The 17,294-nt window shown below is 42.5% G+C and overlaps 1 protein-coding gene across 1 annotated transcript in view; it reads right to left on the reverse strand.

Annotated features, from left to right (window-relative positions):
* The window catches only part of LOC101170160 (gamma-aminobutyric acid receptor subunit gamma-3), a 131,539-nt gene extending 116,397 nt beyond the window's left edge, over positions 1 to 15,142 (reverse strand). Inside the window, exons 1-3 of the mRNA XM_023965629.1 lie at positions 15,017 to 15,142; positions 14,522 to 14,921; positions 14,211 to 14,365 (exon numbers count right to left, since the gene is read on the reverse strand). Of these exons, the coding sequence (XP_023821397.1) occupies positions 14,211 to 14,365; positions 14,522 to 14,568 (202 nt within the window). The 5' untranslated portion in view covers positions 14,569 to 14,921; positions 15,017 to 15,142. The remainder of the gene's footprint in view (positions 1 to 14,210; positions 14,366 to 14,521; positions 14,922 to 15,016) is intronic.
* Between the last annotated feature and the right edge of the window lie 2,152 nt (positions 15,143 to 17,294).

Consider the following 17,294-nt stretch of genomic DNA (forward strand, 5'->3'; position numbering starts at 1 on the left):
TCAGTGCTGGGATGGATCTGGAGCTTCTAAAGGTGAGAATACAAAAAGAGGAATCCAGAAAATGGCATAAAAAAAGGAAAAAATAAAGATCTCTACTTTTATGGATCGATTCAGATCGATTAATTGATTTTATCAACCAGCCGTATAATAAACTTTGACTTATCTGCCGTGTTGCTCTCTCTACAACGGCTAATTACTGCAGATAAGAGGAAAACATGAAGAACGCAGTTCACCACAAAAACTTCCCATCAACTCCTCTGACCAATCACCTGCCTCTTCACCTTTTAAGGCATTCTTGGTAGTGTAGTGACACCACATTATCTGACTGCACCTATAATTGTGTGCCTTTTAGTCCGAAACATGTAGTTTCAATAAAGACGAGATCAGTTTGTTGGTACGCACATTTATTCCTTGAGTATGTACATCCTTTCAAATGCTCCATTTTGCTCCACCTCCATCTAACCCTTTTCTCTTCACCTCCCTCATGTCCTCCTCAACTTTATCTATGAATCTCCTCTTTGGTCTTCCTCTAAGCCTCTTTGCTAGTAGCTCTAACATATTTATATGTATAACAGAGATGAACTTTCAAGGTTTTTATTACATTACAAGTATCTCTAAATCCAATATCTTAAGCTTTATAGCTTTCAAAGATTATATACAGAAAATTACATACATTTCACCCCTTTTTTTAAGCCCGTTGGGTCTCTTTCAGAACCAATTTTTGCTGTTGAGGAAGATCAAGTGTTCATCTCCTTAGGCCACACCCTCCCCATACTGACATGTCCCTAATAATAATATCCGGGGGCCAGAGTTGGTGACATCGAGGGGAACCTTAGGATGTTAGCTCAGAATAAGTCCAGGTTCCGTCGAGTCGTGATTCACGCAGGCGGTAATGATGCCCGACGGAGACAGTCAGAGGTGGTTAAGTTAAACGTAACTTCGGTGTGTAAACTGGCTAAGACGATGTCCGACACTGTAATTTTCTCTGGTCCCCTGCCGAACTTAGTCAGTGATGAAATGTACAGCCGCTTTTCATCATTTAACCGCTGGCTTTCTAGATGGTGCCCAGAAAACGGCGTTGTTTTTGTGGATAACTGGAGCGCGTTTTGGGGGAAGCCCGGTCTCATGCGGAGAGACGGCGTCCATCCCACCCGGGACGGTGCCGCTCTTCTTTCTAGAAACATTTCTGCTAGCCTTAGTCTGTTAACCTGACAATCCAGAGACGAGACCCGGGCGCAGAGCAGCAGTGTAAAACGCTCCTCTGAGCCTCCCTTAGGGTTAGTGCCGGTGCAAAACCCATGCAGGGAAAGTCAAGCAGGTCCGAGCTTTAGCTTATGTGCTGAAAGACAAATGAAAGGAGCGCGTCATAGAAACTTAAAAGTGACAGACAGCAGTTCTCACAAGCAGAATTATGTCATTAAATGCGGTTTATTAAACATTCGATCCATTTCCTCCAAGTCCCTCTTAGTCAACGAGTTAATTACTGATAACAATCTTAGTCTTTTAGCCTTAACAGAAACTTGGCTCCATCAGGATGACTATGTTAGATTGAATGAAGCAACCCCCCCCACTTATGCTAACTATCAGAAATCCAGGATTTCAGGGAAAGGAGGTGGTTTGGCAGTAATATCACAGTCTAGCTTACTTCTCAGCCCTAAAGTTAAAAATGCTTATAATTCATTTGAAAGCATCATATTGTCTTTAAGTCACCCAAACAGGAAAACTCGAAAACCTGTTTTACTCATAATTATTTATCGCCCCCCCGGCCCATATTTAGAATTTTTAACTGAGTTTTCCGACTTCCTATCGACTATTGTCTTAGATTCTGATCAAATTATAATATTAGGGGATTTTAATATTCATGTTGATGACCCCAGTGACTGCCTAGGAAAGGCTTTTGCAGCTTTATTAGATGATGTTGGTTTCACCCAAAGTGTGAATGAACCCACTCACTGTCATAAGCACACCCTGGACCTTGTTCTAACCCATGGGATAGAGATCAGCCAGCTGAGTGTCCTTCCTCTTAACCCCATCATTTCTGATCACTTTCTGATTACCTTCCAGTTTACACTGGAACATCCTTCTGTCCCAGTGAATAAGAAACAACTTAGAAGAACCTTAACTGACCGTTCTGTGTCTGAGTTTAAACACACAGTTCAGCCAGTACTTAGTGATATTCTGAGAAAATACTCTGAGACCAGCTCCCATAGTATCAGTCCTAGTATAAATGACCACTTTGTTAATGATGCCTTACAAGCCCTCAGGAGTACACTCGATGTTGTTGCCCCCTTGAAACCTAAGTTCGTCAGACAAAACCGAGTAGCACCGTGGTTTAACGCTGAAACTCGTTCTCTTAAACGAGAAACCCGTAAGTTGGAAAGAGAATGGCGCCGCTCCGGTTCAGAGCAGTCTCTGGATATCTGGAAACATAGCCTATTAAATTATAAAAAAGCTCTGCGTAGAGCTAGAAGCCAGTACTATTCAACCTTAATATCAGAGAATGGAAACAATCCAAGATTTCTTTTTAGCACTATAGCTAAATTAACTCGCAGTCAGAGCTCAGTAGAACCACATGTTCCTGTTTCTCTCAGCTCTGATGATTTTCTTACATTTTTCGATAGTAAAATCTCAAATATTAGACATAAGTTAAATCAAGTTATTCCTATTATCAGCCCAGAACAGGCTGAAGCGGTAGAAATGGAGGCATCCATAGAAACCTCTGTAACATTAGACTGCTTCACTGCTGTGGATCAAGCGGAAATAACATCAATTATTACGTCCTCCAAATCCTCAACGTGTCTGTTAGACCCAATTCCCACTAGACTTTTTAAAGAAACTTTTCCCCTAATTAATGATCCCATATTAACAATGATAAATGCCTCTCTGGAAACGGGTTACGTGCCACAGTCTTTTAAATATGCAGTTGTTAAACCTCTTCTGAAAAAGCCCAGTTTGGATCCTAGCATCTTGGCCAACTATAGACCGATATCAAACCTGCCCTTTATTTCTAAAATCCTAGAAAGAGTTGTAGTTAAGCAGCTTTACTGCCACCTACAGGACAACAGCCACTTTGAAGACTTTCAGTCGGGGTTTAGACCTCACCACAGTACGGAAACTGCACTAGTTAGAGTCTCTAATGACTTGTTATTGGCCTCAGAAAAGGGACTACTTTCTATTCTGGTCCTGTTGGACCTCAGTGCTGCCTTTGACACTATCGACCACGGTATTTTACTCCATAGATTAGAGCAGGACATAGGGATCAGAGGATCTGCTCTCCAGTGGTTTAAATCCTATCTGTCTGATAGGTATCAGTTCGTTAATGTAAATGGCCATTCCTCTCAGTGCACTCGAGTCAACTATGGAGTCCCACAGGGCTCAGTCTTGGGACCGATCCTGTTTATGCTTTATATGTTACCCCTAGGAAACATAATCAGGAAACACAGCATTAATTTTCATTGTTATGCCGACGATACGCAGTTGTATTTATCCATGAAGCCTGACCAGAATGACCAGATAGAGAAACTGAACGCCTGCATCAGTGACATCAAGACCTGGATGACAATTAATTACCTCCTCTTGAACCCAGAAAAAACTGAGGTCATTATACTTGGTCCTAAAAACCTCAGAGATGCTCTGACTATCTGCTCAGATAGTCTCCCTGGATGGCATAAGTATAGCCCCTAATTCCACAGTTAGAAACCTTGGGGTTTTACTTGACCAGGATTTATCATTTAAGGCTCACATATCTCAGGCATGTAGAACTGCCTTTTTTCACCTGCGAAATATTGCTAAGATCAGAAATATACTTTCTAAGAGTGATGCTGAAAAACTCATCCATGCATTTGTTACGTCGAGGCTGGATTACTGTAACTCCTTGTTAGCAGCGTGTCCTAAGAGTTCCTTAAGAAGTCTCCAGCTTGTTCAGAACGCAGCTGCTAGATTGTTAGCTGGAACCAGCAGAAGAGATCACATCACTCCTGTGTTAGTTTCGCTCCATTGGCTCCCAGTTGATTCTAGAATTAAGTTCAAGATCCTCCTGTTAACCTATAAGGCCTTACATGGAATGGCCCCGTCCTATATTAAGGACCTCATAGTCCCTTACCAACCAATCAGAACACTTCGCTCGCAAAATGCAGGACTGCTTGTGGTTCCTAGAATTAGTAAAAGTACGGTTGGAGGTAGAGCGTTTAGCCACCAAGCCCCTGTCTTATGGAATAAACTCCCAGCTCATGTAAGAGAGGCCGACTCAGTTTCTACATTCAAAGCTAGACTGAAAACATTCCTCTTTGGACAGGCTTATTGTCAGACTAGCTAGTATTCAGAGATTATTTAACTTAATGTTAGTTTGTTTAAATTAAACTTAATAATAACTATTTCTTTTAAAAGGCTGCTAGAAGTTGAAGCTGGGGTAACTATGGTGCACTGGGGTTCTGTCCTCTTTCCTTTTTTACTTCTACCCTTCCTCTCCTCTATTCTTGATCATAATTTATCATTTAGTTCTCCATGCCTCTGTTTGGTGCAGTGCGATTCATGTATTGTCCCTCTTTTCCTCTCCCCTCCTGGGGAGTGGGAGTGCTTCCAGACTCCAGTTGGCTCATCCGTGCTCCAGTTCCTGACCGTTTACCTCGCCTTTGCTCCTGCTCCTACACCTGGCTGTGGATCCTGCCTCTGGCTCATCTCTGGCTCGTCTCTGCTCTGTACCTGACCGAGTACCTCGTCTCTGCTCCTGCTCCTACACCTGGCTGTGGTTCCTGTCTCCGGCTCGACTCGCGCCTTTGACTGTCCCCACAACCACGGCTGGATGAAGCTCGTCTGCTGGACTTTTATATATGTAGTTGTAGATTTAGATAAGTTAATTCTTCTCTAAGATTTCTGGTAAATCGCCTGTCCGTCCTGGGGGAGGATCCCTCCTTCATGTGGGCACCCCTGAGGTTTCTTCGTTTTTTCCGGAATCCGGTTTTTTTGGGAGTTTTTCCTTACCGCGAAGGGGGGTCTAAGGGCAGGGATGCCAGTATAGCTTAGTCAGTTTGTTAGTTCATTTTAGTATTTTTCTATTGAACTCTTTGTATTCGTGATCCTTTTGATTTCATGTTTTACTTCGAAGCCCATCGAGACGACTGTTGTCGTGATTTTGGGCTATACAAATAAAATTGAATTGAATTGAATTGAATTAATAACCATCTGCATAACAAATATGCACACAGCAAATCTATGATAAAATGCTACACTAGCATTTAGAAACATGCTAATTAGTGCCACCTCCTTAGAATTTTTTATCAATGCTTCTGAACTCAGCAGTGATTTTTTTCTTTTTTGGTATTGTGCCTCCAAAGTCACCATAAAAAAACTAATTTAAAATGAATTGTTTTCTAGTTTATCAGGAGAACAGGATTAACTAAAAGTTTGATCGTGTTTGCCCAGACATCTGCAGCCGTGTTTGGCTCCTTAATAATTGAATTTGACGTCTAAACTGAGATGCCCATGTGCCATCAAGAAGTGGGTCATACTTGCGTCTCAAAAATGAGAGGGAGCAGGAGGAAGTTTAGGCGATGTGAGCTGGCATGGTGATGAAATATAGTGAGAAGGGGCTGAGGTGAATGAATGCGAATGAAACAGATGGAAATGAGGCACGCACACACACAAAAAAAGGAAACAGCTGCAGAGCAACAATGTGTGAGCAGCTTTATTTTCTATTTCTGACACACACCTGCCTTTCATCTGAATCCGTCTGAAGTCATTCTCTTTTTAGACACTCAAGTGATGCACATGTCCTGTGTGTTACCTCCCATCTCTACACACAGCCTATTCCCTCCACTATCAGGCTTCACAGTGAGTGCCAGACGTATTTGGGGAGTCAATAATGGCAGATGTGAATGCAGCTACCTGCTCAGCGACAGAAGATCAATAGTTTGATATCTACATAGTACTGCAGCCTTCAATATTAGTCTGCAGAAGGTGAAACAGGTACAAACTATGTCACACATTTTCATGCATAATGAACAAAAACCAGCCCACTTATTTGAATATTTGAAAGACAAAGAGGGACGAAAAGTTCAGGATGAATTTTTGATGGATTTCAGAAGATCGTTAAGTTGAATGTGATGCAGTTACTCTGAGCAGCAGAGAACTTCCACCAACCTTAAAGGTAATTTCCTACGTGGTGGTATTAGAGTTTAAAATATAAGGGTGTATTCAGACTGGACACATTTGGTTCGCTTAAAGTGAACTAGAGTTCCTTTCCCCCGATAATCCGGAAAAGATTTTTAGTCTAAGTAAAAACAATCAGCCGAGCTTCGGTTCGCTCAGAGACTCCTCAGTCTGAATACAATCCATCCTCAGAGCAGAACAACTGAACGTAAAAGGCCGACGTAAAATAGAGTAGGAATGAAGCACAGATGTAGTTATCAAACAGAAAAAATGATCCAACTCCTTAGTTGTTGGAACATTTATTTTACCACAGCTGAAAATGCTTCTTCCATGGTTTTTGGATCTCATTACTCTGCATGCGCTGCTTTGAGGTCATCCTAAAAGCTACCTTGTAGTTTCCTGAACAGAATTCTCTTAAAAACAGCACCATAACACCACAGCGATGAGACACAGCGACTCGTTGAGACGTGGTCGATGAACGCAGGCTTATAAAAACAAAGTTAAATGTGATATACATGGTTTTTCACTATTTTCCCCGACAACCTCCGTGTCATAAACACTTATCCGCCGACCTTCATACCCTCATCACTGCAGTTTCTAGCTTCCTCTGAGTTAAAGCACATATAGCACGTCTCCTCGACAGTAACCGTCTTGCAGCACGCCTCCATCGTACCACAGTAACAAGTAAAGTGTTGTTCCCGACGTTCAAAACTGGCTACCGAAATAGAAAGTTTTAATAGCACGTCCGTCTTTCCCTTGCTCTGATCCGCCCTCGTAGTTCCTGGCCAACGACTGACGGTCTTCAGTCAGAGGGTTTTGTTTACAAGCTGAATGGTCTGCTTGATGCCAGTCTGAATACAGACCAAACGCAAGGTTCGGAACTCGATCCGGAACAAATTAGGCGGACCCCAACCGGAGCGGAAGGGTTTTTCCAGGATTTTTCTGAACATTTTGCATTTGGGTGTTTTTAACAAGTTCCTATGAAATTTTTCTCATGCTGGAGGACAAATATATGAAGAAAGATTAAAATTGCGTTTGAGTATTTTTCAACAAATGCCGTTGGAAATAGCTTGTAGCTGGGTCGGAGGTGCTACAATCAGCGGGCCACAAGCTCCCTGCTCTGCTCCATCCGGATGCATTCACTTGCAGATAAATAAAGGGGGCAGGCTAACGCCATGCTAAAGGTCCTGCCCACAAATCAGAGGAGAATTTCTAATGAACTACTGAGCCCAGCAATAAAACCACAGCCCAGCAAGAGTTCAGCCATTTAGCAGTTCTGAGGTTCGTTTGATCGGTAAGGACCAGAGGCGTCTAATATGAACTCAGACCAGTTCCTTTTCCTCAAGCGCAACAGCCAAAATGCTGCGTTTCTTTCAGAAGAAGCAACACGGACACGGCTATCTACTGAACATTGAGATGCACTAAACTCTACTATGAATAGCTGCTTATGGTCAGGCATTAAAAAACAAGGACCAATCTGCTGACCAGATAAGCCTCATCTTGGTGGACATATGGGAGCAAAGTGGAGGATCAATTGGGTGTTAATTTCACATATTAAGACAATAAAAATCCCAAGAATATTTGAAGCTGCTTGCAAGTTTCTAGGACAGGTCACCATGTAACCAGCTCCAAATCAGACTCGTCCATATTTGCCCTTAAAGGCAAAAAACGAGGGACACAGATGACTGTAACAACCAAGAGGGCTCAACTAGATCTGGAAAAAACTCTGGTGTTTGGCATCAATGATATGTTTCATCCCTGAGCGGGAAAACAACATTTATCTACGTTGCTTTATTGCTTACAATAGGAGAACAATATCTTTCATCATAAATGATGCACTGTTGTTTTTCAGAGCCAAATTTCCATGTAATTGTGCTTATGAATTATTGATGTCAAGCTTATTCACAGGCTTCAACTGTTTTCTTTGTACTCATGGGGACTTAACTTCTGTTTGTTTTTAACTTCATCTCTGAACTCGTTAAAAGATCGGCTTATTTTCTTCAACCCATCTCTTTAGATCGCCCCGGCCTCAAACCTCCCAATGTCTTATGACGCCGCCTTCAGCCCGGGCCTGCTCTGACCTCCATTCCCTGGTAAATGCACACACATCCATGCGCGCCTCAATTGAGCGCACGAGAGGATCACACAGATCTCACAGTGATCACACTCCGACCCCAAGAGGAAAGCGACACAATAGGGACACAAAAGCATCTCATCTTTGTCTGAGGCGCCGCTTGTTATCGGTTAAGGTGAGGCTCGACACTTGTTCTGCTTGATGAAATGTGGGTCATTTTTTCCCCCCAGCAAGTGGACCAGTCATCCTCTCTGAAAGAAGATGAAGACCGGAGGAGAAAAGACAAAGTCACTGAGATGATGACTGAGCTACAGAGTGGAGGGTAGGATTAAAGTTTTACTTCCATGAAACTAAATCCTGAAGTATTATAAAAATAAAAATAAGAGACCCACTCTGATGAAAATGGGTTTTTAACATTTTCTAGTTGCATTTTTTCGCCCCTCATGATAGAGGACAATGCTGTTGGAAAAACATTGTATTTGTTACGTAGAAAACACGCGGAGCAGGCCACAAGCTCCCTGCTCAGCTCCATTCTGATGCATGCACCTATAGTCCCAGTGTTAAAGGGTCAACTTGTAATATAACAAGTCTGGGTGTCCCTGTGCCGGTCCCCAGCCCAGATAAAATACAAGGTTCAAAGGTTGCAGAATTAGGGTCGTCAAAAGGATGTCAATACCGGAGCTTGAAGCTCCAGTGTTAAAGGGTAAACGTGCAACATAACGCTGATATGATGAAAGAAATTTCTAACCACAAAGCTGCGATTATATTTGACACACAAACATAGAAGTACTGCGATCAGTAGACGACTCTGCACCATAACTGCCTCCAAAGGCTCTATTCAGGCCAAACTCAAGAGCTCTTATCGCAACCGGGCAGTTTTTGAAAAAATTTCCAGCGAAATGGCCGACGGTGGTGTTGAAACTTCCCAATGATGACTTTTTTCCCCTTTCCGACCGTGGTCAGAAGCGCGGGGGAGACCTTCTCCAGGGCCGAAGACGGATCCTCCTTCGGGGTTCACTTCCCCGTTCGGACCCTCAGATTCTCCAGAGCGGGTTAATAAAGAGTCAATAGCAGTTCTTCTGGGGTAGCCTTCTTTTATCATCGTTCTCCCTCCTCCAGAACACACAACATGAATGCGCGCCCCCAACACACTTCCTCTCCCCCTCTCACTCCCTCCTGCAGCCCCAGCACATACACATCCTCATTCCACAACAGTGGGTCCAGACCATCCTGGCTCCAATGTCATCTTAAAATGAGAAGATTGTAATTGTGCTGGCTCCTTTGTGAAAATAAATGTATTAATGCAAAAAGAGCTCCGCTGTTGACAACACTGTTGTTGAGATCCATTGTTAACGCTAGCTACTTTCGCAAACAACAAGTGACGTTCACCGTTGAGGACTCTTCTGCGCATGCGGGTCACTTCTGGGTCATTTCACGTTCACACAGGAGGTCACAAAAATTCACATTTAATTGGAAATGTGAACGGCCTTGCAAAAAAATTAAAATAAAATCCCATTTTTTCAAAAGATGGGAATTGAGCATTAAGCCCTGCAGTGTGAACGTAGCCTAAGAGGAACGACTCCAGCTGGGTGGAACTTTGGACGCACAGAGATCTATCCTCTGGATGTATAGCCTCCAACACCACCCACTTTTTATGCATGACGGAAAAAGAAGCATGACCAAAGACTGCTCCCTCTCGACTTAAAAACGTCCCAAAACAGCAACTGGGCAGGACAAAGTGAAGTTTAAAGCTCTGTTGGTTCCACCCACTGGTCAACCCATCTGACAATCAAATAAAAACCACTACCCAATCAAATTGTACCTTAAATAAGCAATAAACTAAAAAAAACAATTCTCATTTCTGCATCCTGCCTCCAGTGGTCTTTTGAGGAAGTAGTCCAATTCAAGAAACAGAAGGTGGTGGGTTTGTCAACACACAAGCTGTAGATATTTTCTTTGGAGTACAGATAGATCAATATCAAGTTTCCACCTGAAGAAATCCCTCAGGTGTCCTGTGTGAACCAAACACTTTCACTTTACAGCTCTCCACCGCCGCAGGGTTGGAGGGGTGACAGCAAAGACAAAAGCTGTTTTTGTTAGATCTTTTTAAAAGAAAAAGACATGATGCAAGATAGCCTTGACGAAAGCAAAGGATTTCAGAAGGTTGGGTTGATCTGAAAGCAACCATCGGCATCTGCATGGAGGAGCAGCAAGAGACAAGAAAATGGACTGAAACCCAAAGAGAGCACAGTTCGGACTTCTATTCAACAAGGTTTTCTTCCTCTATCTCCAAAATGAAGACACTGATCTCACTTTAAAAAAGAAGCTGTCACAGCATAGAGTAAGCCTCTGTGTTTTACAGACATTCAAAAGCATTAAACCACTGTTGTGCGATTCCAGTCACACTGGATACTGCAGCAGTGTGGAGGTTTCTTCCTCTAAACCGAGCCTTTCATGTCCCAGATCTGTCTCTGACTCAGCATCGTCTCAAACTTTTCTTCCCCCACACCCAAAACCTGAGCGCTTCCCGGGCCTGGCTTTATTCTGCCAATAGAAGGACGACACAGAACTCTGTTGACTGGATCTCAGCAACATTTACCCCCAGAATTATGAGGGCAAAACATCCAACTTCACTCTCTTTTCTTCAACAAAAAAACATTTTACAGACTTCAGTCGCTTCTTGTTGAACTGTCTTACTTTTAAATTTTAGGTTAAGGTTTTTACTCAACAAAACATACAGATTAAATTTAGAGGAATTTCTGACAAAAGAACAGTCATTCTTGGTTTTAAATGCTCACTATTTGGAAGAACTCTAGCTTAGCTGAAAGTACTGAACACAGTTTTTTGTCATTACCCAAATATTTTAAGGCATGTTAGTATTTAAACCTTTATTACTTTGTTAATTAAACAAAAGTAATATGGTTTAGAGTTACTAATAACATATTTGTCAAGTTAAACATTTGTTTTACCCCACTATGCACTGCAACAGCTTTACAAAGAATGTTGTTGTTTCTCTTTCGGCTTTTTCCCATCAGGGGTCGCCACAGCGAACAAGTCACATGGTAAACTTGGCAACGTTTTACGCCGGATGCCCTTCCTGACGCAACCTTCTCAAAGCAACCGGGCTTGGGACCGGCACAGAAGTAGAGAAGGGAACAGGGAGCAGCCCGGAGTCGAACCCTGGTTTCACGGACGGAAGGCGCCGCAAACCAGCACGAGCTAAACCGGCTCCCTACAGCTTTACAAAGAATAAAAATGATATTTACAGGGACATTTGGGTTCTTTTTTTTTAATTAAGAAAACCAACAATAGCTGAATCGATTAGCCTTTTCACGCCAAAAAATATCTTCATTTCTTCTTCATTCTTCTTCATATCTTCTCGTGAGAATTCATCATTTTATTAACGCAACGCCCACTAACCATATTTCGACACTGTACGGCGCACGGAAAACCTTTTTGTTTTCCAAAAGAAAACACGCAGGTATCTCTTATATATATACATTAACTCCAGTTTTGCTTCAAGATGTCAAAGTGATTTTCAGAGGTACATGGCGCCCTGTCAAAATGCTGAGTTGGGCGTTATTGTGAATACGATAATGTGGCTAACGTGTCGCACTGTGTTTTTTTATGTTACCAACAAGGTTGGGAGTAATCGCAGTCACAGCACCTTTTGTATTAAAGGTATCAGCCAGGTTTTTTTTATTAGTTGCTAACAAGGTTGGAAGATACAAGCAATGAACCGTATTGCTCGAGACGCTACGCTAGCCTTTTACCATATGAGTGACGCCACACTGGACAGGTGTTAATGTATTTGGACCAGATGAACGGCATTTCCAACTTCTCCATAAATAAAAACATCATTATATATAGGAAATGCAATGCATACCTGTTAAATGGTTGTGATTGTATTCAAATCTACACACAGACTAAGATTTAGACTAACTGTTAGACTCCTCAGTCCGTGTTTCACAATGGGTCAGTGGGTAACCGACATCACCGCAGTCCCCTGGTGCCAGTTATAAGTGGGCTGGTCCACGCCAGGGGTGACGCGGTCGGAGCGGACTTAGAACAGTGCAGCCGCGATTGAAGGCTGCGCTGGTCCAGAAAGAGGGTGCAGTGAGCACTACAGTCCATGGCCCCCACGCAGTGAGGCCCGGGTGGCGTTCGCAGAAAAACCCGCGGCCGCCAGGGATCGTCAGGCCAGAAGCGGTCGCGACGATCCGCTACGGGATCGCTAGCTGGAAGTCTTTGGCATCTTAGCTAGTTTCTTTTCCTCCGCTTAGTCATATGCTTCAATTTAGCTGGTCATCCTCAGAAAAAGATCAGTAGTCGTGCCAGAAAACGTGGAAATAGTGTAAAGTCTAATGCTACCATTGACCTTAAATAGACTACAGGATCAGCCTAAACATTCACTATCGAGAGGAAACTGTCACATCTTCCTGAAATGTTTTCCATAAGTGCTTCTTCTTTATGAGCAGACAGTAATAATTTACTTGTGGAAAGTCACATCCTTGTTTTTCCAGCTCTGTTCGTGTAATTGTGGTCGGCATCTCGAGCTATCCAATATGGCGTCCAACTTTGCGAACACAACAAGCTAGCATAGCGACTCTTGCCTATGCAACTCGTTGGTTCCATGCATTGTGAATAAACTGACGGGACTGAGCTTAGTTTGTTTTAGCATCATCAGTCCGTTTCTTTACGTGTTGCTAATAAGGTTACAGGTGTTGTGAATACACCGACACGGCTGACGCTTCCATCGTGGTTAACGTGTAGCGTGTCAGGTCACGGTATAAGTTCTAGTCTGACTGATGGGCAAATCTTTGACTTTCATCTCGCTTAGCGGGCCTTTGAATAAACATTTCAAAAATATACCATTCATTGACGGTGCGCCCTACAGTTCCGAAAATACATCGTGTATCACTTTTATCACTAAATCTAAAAAAAATTTATTAATACCAAATAAAGCTGCTAATATTGACTGAAAATAGCAACAAATCAGCTTAATTACCAAATTACTTTGGAGGGTCAACTATAAAAATGTCTTTATCTGTTTTTAAATTGAGATTTAAAAGTTTACCAAATGGGTTATATGTATTTATGTTTGGAAAAATGTTATAAAAGCTAAAATTATAAACACCGTAAATTCTTTTTTAACAAATTCTCGGCGATCAGTGCTCCAGAAGTAATGCACAAGCAGGAGAACCTCTTTCTTTACGCAAAACCTGTTTTAACAAATTCCATATTTTCTCAGCAAACTGCAAGAGTCAACAGAAGAGCCAACAAATGGATGAGACTGCTGATTTGAAGAAGCATAATGAGCATTGCCAGCACAGAAAGTGATTAAGAAAACAGAGTGCTGAGGGGGAAAGTCTGTTTCTTTCCAGAATAAGATCATGAAAATGCAGCCCTGCCCCACCCTGCAAAAACTGCCCTCATTCCTTCCCTAACACCCCCCAGAATGCTCGCTCAGCCCCTGGAGCTTGTGCAGACCACCGGCGACGACTCTCCAGCGTCAAAAAGCAGCTTTTTGATTAGAGGCCTCGCCGAAAGACAACTTTGTGCCTTCGGAGAAGCTCTGATCTCTGATTGCACGGCGAGTGACCCAGGAATGAAAGTGGGTGCAATCAAGGGAGGACTGAAACAGCACAAACACTATCAAAAATAAAAGACTAAAAAAATAACCAAGAAAGAGAAACGATGGGTTAAAATAGACCAGAAATTGCTTCTCCCTATCATTCGACCTTATATATCTTTTTAATACTTCACGCTTGTTGTCAAATCTATAGCTGGGTGGTGTCAAATTTCTCCCCCCATGTGGGACTAAAAAAAAACAATATTACCTTAATAATAAGCCTGGATTATGACAACAATAACAAGCAAACAAAAATCAGCCTTCACTTAGAGAACAGCTTTGATGATGAATTCAGCACCAAACCCCCCCCCCCCAGCAGCATTTATTTGTCCGGGGGGGGGGGTCTGGTCCCCTTACCTCCTATGTCTGGCCGCAGAGTCTTGTCGTACTCCCTCAGCAGGTTGTTGAGGATCAGAGTGGCGTCCTCCTGGTGCGACCTGGGGACCAGCATCTGACTGACGGTGGAGTCGTGGAGATCTTCATCATCGTCGCCATATTCCAATAAATCACAACTGAAATTAAAGGGTAAAATCCTTCAAAACTTTAACATTTTTTTTTGTTCAACATCACCTACTGTTTCAATTTACCTTCAAGAATATTAATAAAAATTGTTCATGGTTGTTGTTTTTTTCTTAAATAAACATCTTAATTTATCAAGACAAACTCACCGAGCACGGAGCGCGAGGAGCAGTGTGACCACTAGCTTGATTGTCATTTTACCGCGCGCGGACCACCTCAGCTCACAGGAAACTTCTGGACAGTGAGCCTGCGCGCGCGCCCTTGCCGCGTGCGAGCGCCGTTTACAGTAGAGCCATCAATCTGAACTTCCTCATCCGCCCACGCGCCTTCTCCCGCGCGTCATGTGCGACCCGCACAAACACGGAGCGGTCTGCCTGCTCCTCTCCTCTCCTCTCCTCTCCTCCCCCCCTCCCCCCCGCGCGCTCCACGCAGGAGGGCTTCCTCCGGGAGGCTCCCGACGATCAATCAGTGAGGAGTCCGGCGGAGGAGAACTTTGAGGGAGGGGGGGGGGGGGGGGTGGATCCAGCGGCGTCTCCCTCCGCCTCTTCTCTGTGGGCAATAGGGGTGGGTGGGGGGGCCTTGAGTAGGGGAGCACCCTCTCTGACTCACACCCGAAAAGTGCAATTAGCGGCGCAACTATTTACCTGGAATCCGCTGTTTGTGGCCAAAGCTTCCTCCCAAACTTTGATTCTCCGCTGTTTCAACCGTATGTCTCTGCGCATGGCTGCTGTTCAGCCCCGAAGTTCAGAATTTAGTTTGATTCGGTGGTTCAGACCTCACCTCACCGAGCGAGTTTAGGAGCTCTGCCGCCCCCTGGTGTCGGAGGAAGGGAACAACCATCTCATAGTACACCTGAAAGCAAATATTATTGATATTTTTTATTAAATACTCAGCCATTTATGTTACTTTCACCGTAAAATTAAAGCCTACTCTGGGACTTCATTTTATGTTTAATTTTGACTTGTTTTCATAAAATAATGCATAAAATCATGCATCCATGGCCCATCCGAATATTCTCTCTTTTACTTCATTTAATTTGATTTTACGTCTAACATACGTTATGTCGTAATAGTGTATATAGGTGTAGATTCTACTTGTTGTTAAATGTGATTACTTTTGCATTTTTGCACATTTTAAATACGCTTTTATTCTTTTTGCACATTGCCGTTGTTCTTCTTTTTTCTCTATTTTGCACTGAACTGCTGTAACAATTGAATTTCCCCAACATGGGATCAATAAAGAATATATTTTCTTATAATAAATAACTAAACTAAATTTAATATTCTGTACCAGCTTGAGTGTGAATTAAAATGAAAAAATAAATAAAATGCACTGTTTGTGCAACTTTTTAGTTTTATTATGCAGAATATTATAATGTTTTTGAACTTTTAAATTCCAGATACACATAAGGGGCAGAACTCATGAGGGGATTCTCCTCTTTTTCTGCTTACTTACATAGGAAGAATTATCTTTAAAATGTATTTTACTTTTATATGAAAAAAAAACAAGGCTCTGACTTGTGATAAATGTGAAATTCTAACTAAAAGCATGAAGGTTTAGCAGGTTCGTAACTACACTTCTGTTTATACGTCACAGATTGGTGCTGCAGAACTGATTATTTCTCCCACCTGGTTTTAATTGGACTCACCACAGCTGTTCCTGATGAAAGCGTTTGTGTTGCACTTCTGTTTTTATTCCAGTTTTCTCTATTGTTCCTATGCTTAATTGATCATTTCAACTTATTTTTAAATGTTCAGTTAAATAATGAAGGGGTTGGATTGAATATTGTTGTCGTGTATAGGCCTAAAAACAGAAAGAAATGAAATCTTTACAAAATTTTACGTGAGGAAATGACATCTCTGTGGAAAGTTAGGACCTCAGCCTCATTCCTGGGATGTACACTAATACATCTGTAATATAAATGAAAGGATGTATGGATGACTGATCTTCACTTACTGAGGTATTTTGGTAAAGACCAAATGTTTCCACAAGCAGAGGTTGGAATTTCATCCCCTCGTCTGGCACTTCCACACTTCCGTTTGCTTGGCTGTGGATATGATAAACTGCACATAATCAATCCTAAGGTCGGCGCTGATGCACGCTGGCCAGAGTCGGCGGCGAGAAAAACAAGTGTTTGTCATCAGGCCGCAGCAGCTTACACTGGAGGGGAAGCACTTTGCTGTGAGGGACCTCCTGACTGGGGAGGGAAGAGCAACTTAAGCAGAGCTAAATCCCTGTTCTAACAGATGTGTGGCAGATCAGGCCGTCACAGTGAAGGCTGAAGAAAGGCGGGCGGCTGCCTCTTCGTCAGAAACTGAAGCGGTCCTGCAGCTTCAGCGTTCTGGAGAGGCTCTGGGCTGCCAGGAAAACAGCTGCTGCTTCAGGTCTTCAGAGGAGGACAACACCTCCATTGTTGCACAATTTGGGATGTTCAGAGGTCTTAGAAAACAAATACAACCTGGAAATAGATTTATTATAAATTTAGGCAAAAGGACAAAATAAAGAAAACCCAAGATTTTATATTTTTCTTTAGCTTTAGATTTCTGTGCTGCTTATCCTTTTTAGGATTTTTTTTTTTTTAAATATTTGATTTGTATCATTTCACAATTATTGTTTCTTCTTATCGTTAGCTAAGTATTGGCCTACAGAGTTTCAAAATAAAAGGCTGTCATTCAACTCGAAACTTTTCAAAAGAAAATTATTCAGAAAAATCGTGCAACTTGAATAAAACCAGGGGGTATTCCAGAAAGCAGGTTATGCTAGCTCCCACGATAAGTTTGAGGCTAAGAAAGTTGATAACCTCAGCTTTCGGTTCCAGAAATGGAGGTATGTTTCAGGGTAGGTCATGTTACCATGGCAACTCATGCTCTGAACATAACCTGGTCCGGAGCAGGTTTAGTTGAAGGTTACTTTGTTTACAGA

This window comes from Oryzias latipes, chromosome 2 (assembly GCF_002234675.1).
Source record: "Oryzias latipes chromosome 2, ASM223467v1".
In the NCBI taxonomy this organism is placed as follows: domain Eukaryota; kingdom Metazoa; phylum Chordata; class Actinopteri; order Beloniformes; family Adrianichthyidae; genus Oryzias; species Oryzias latipes.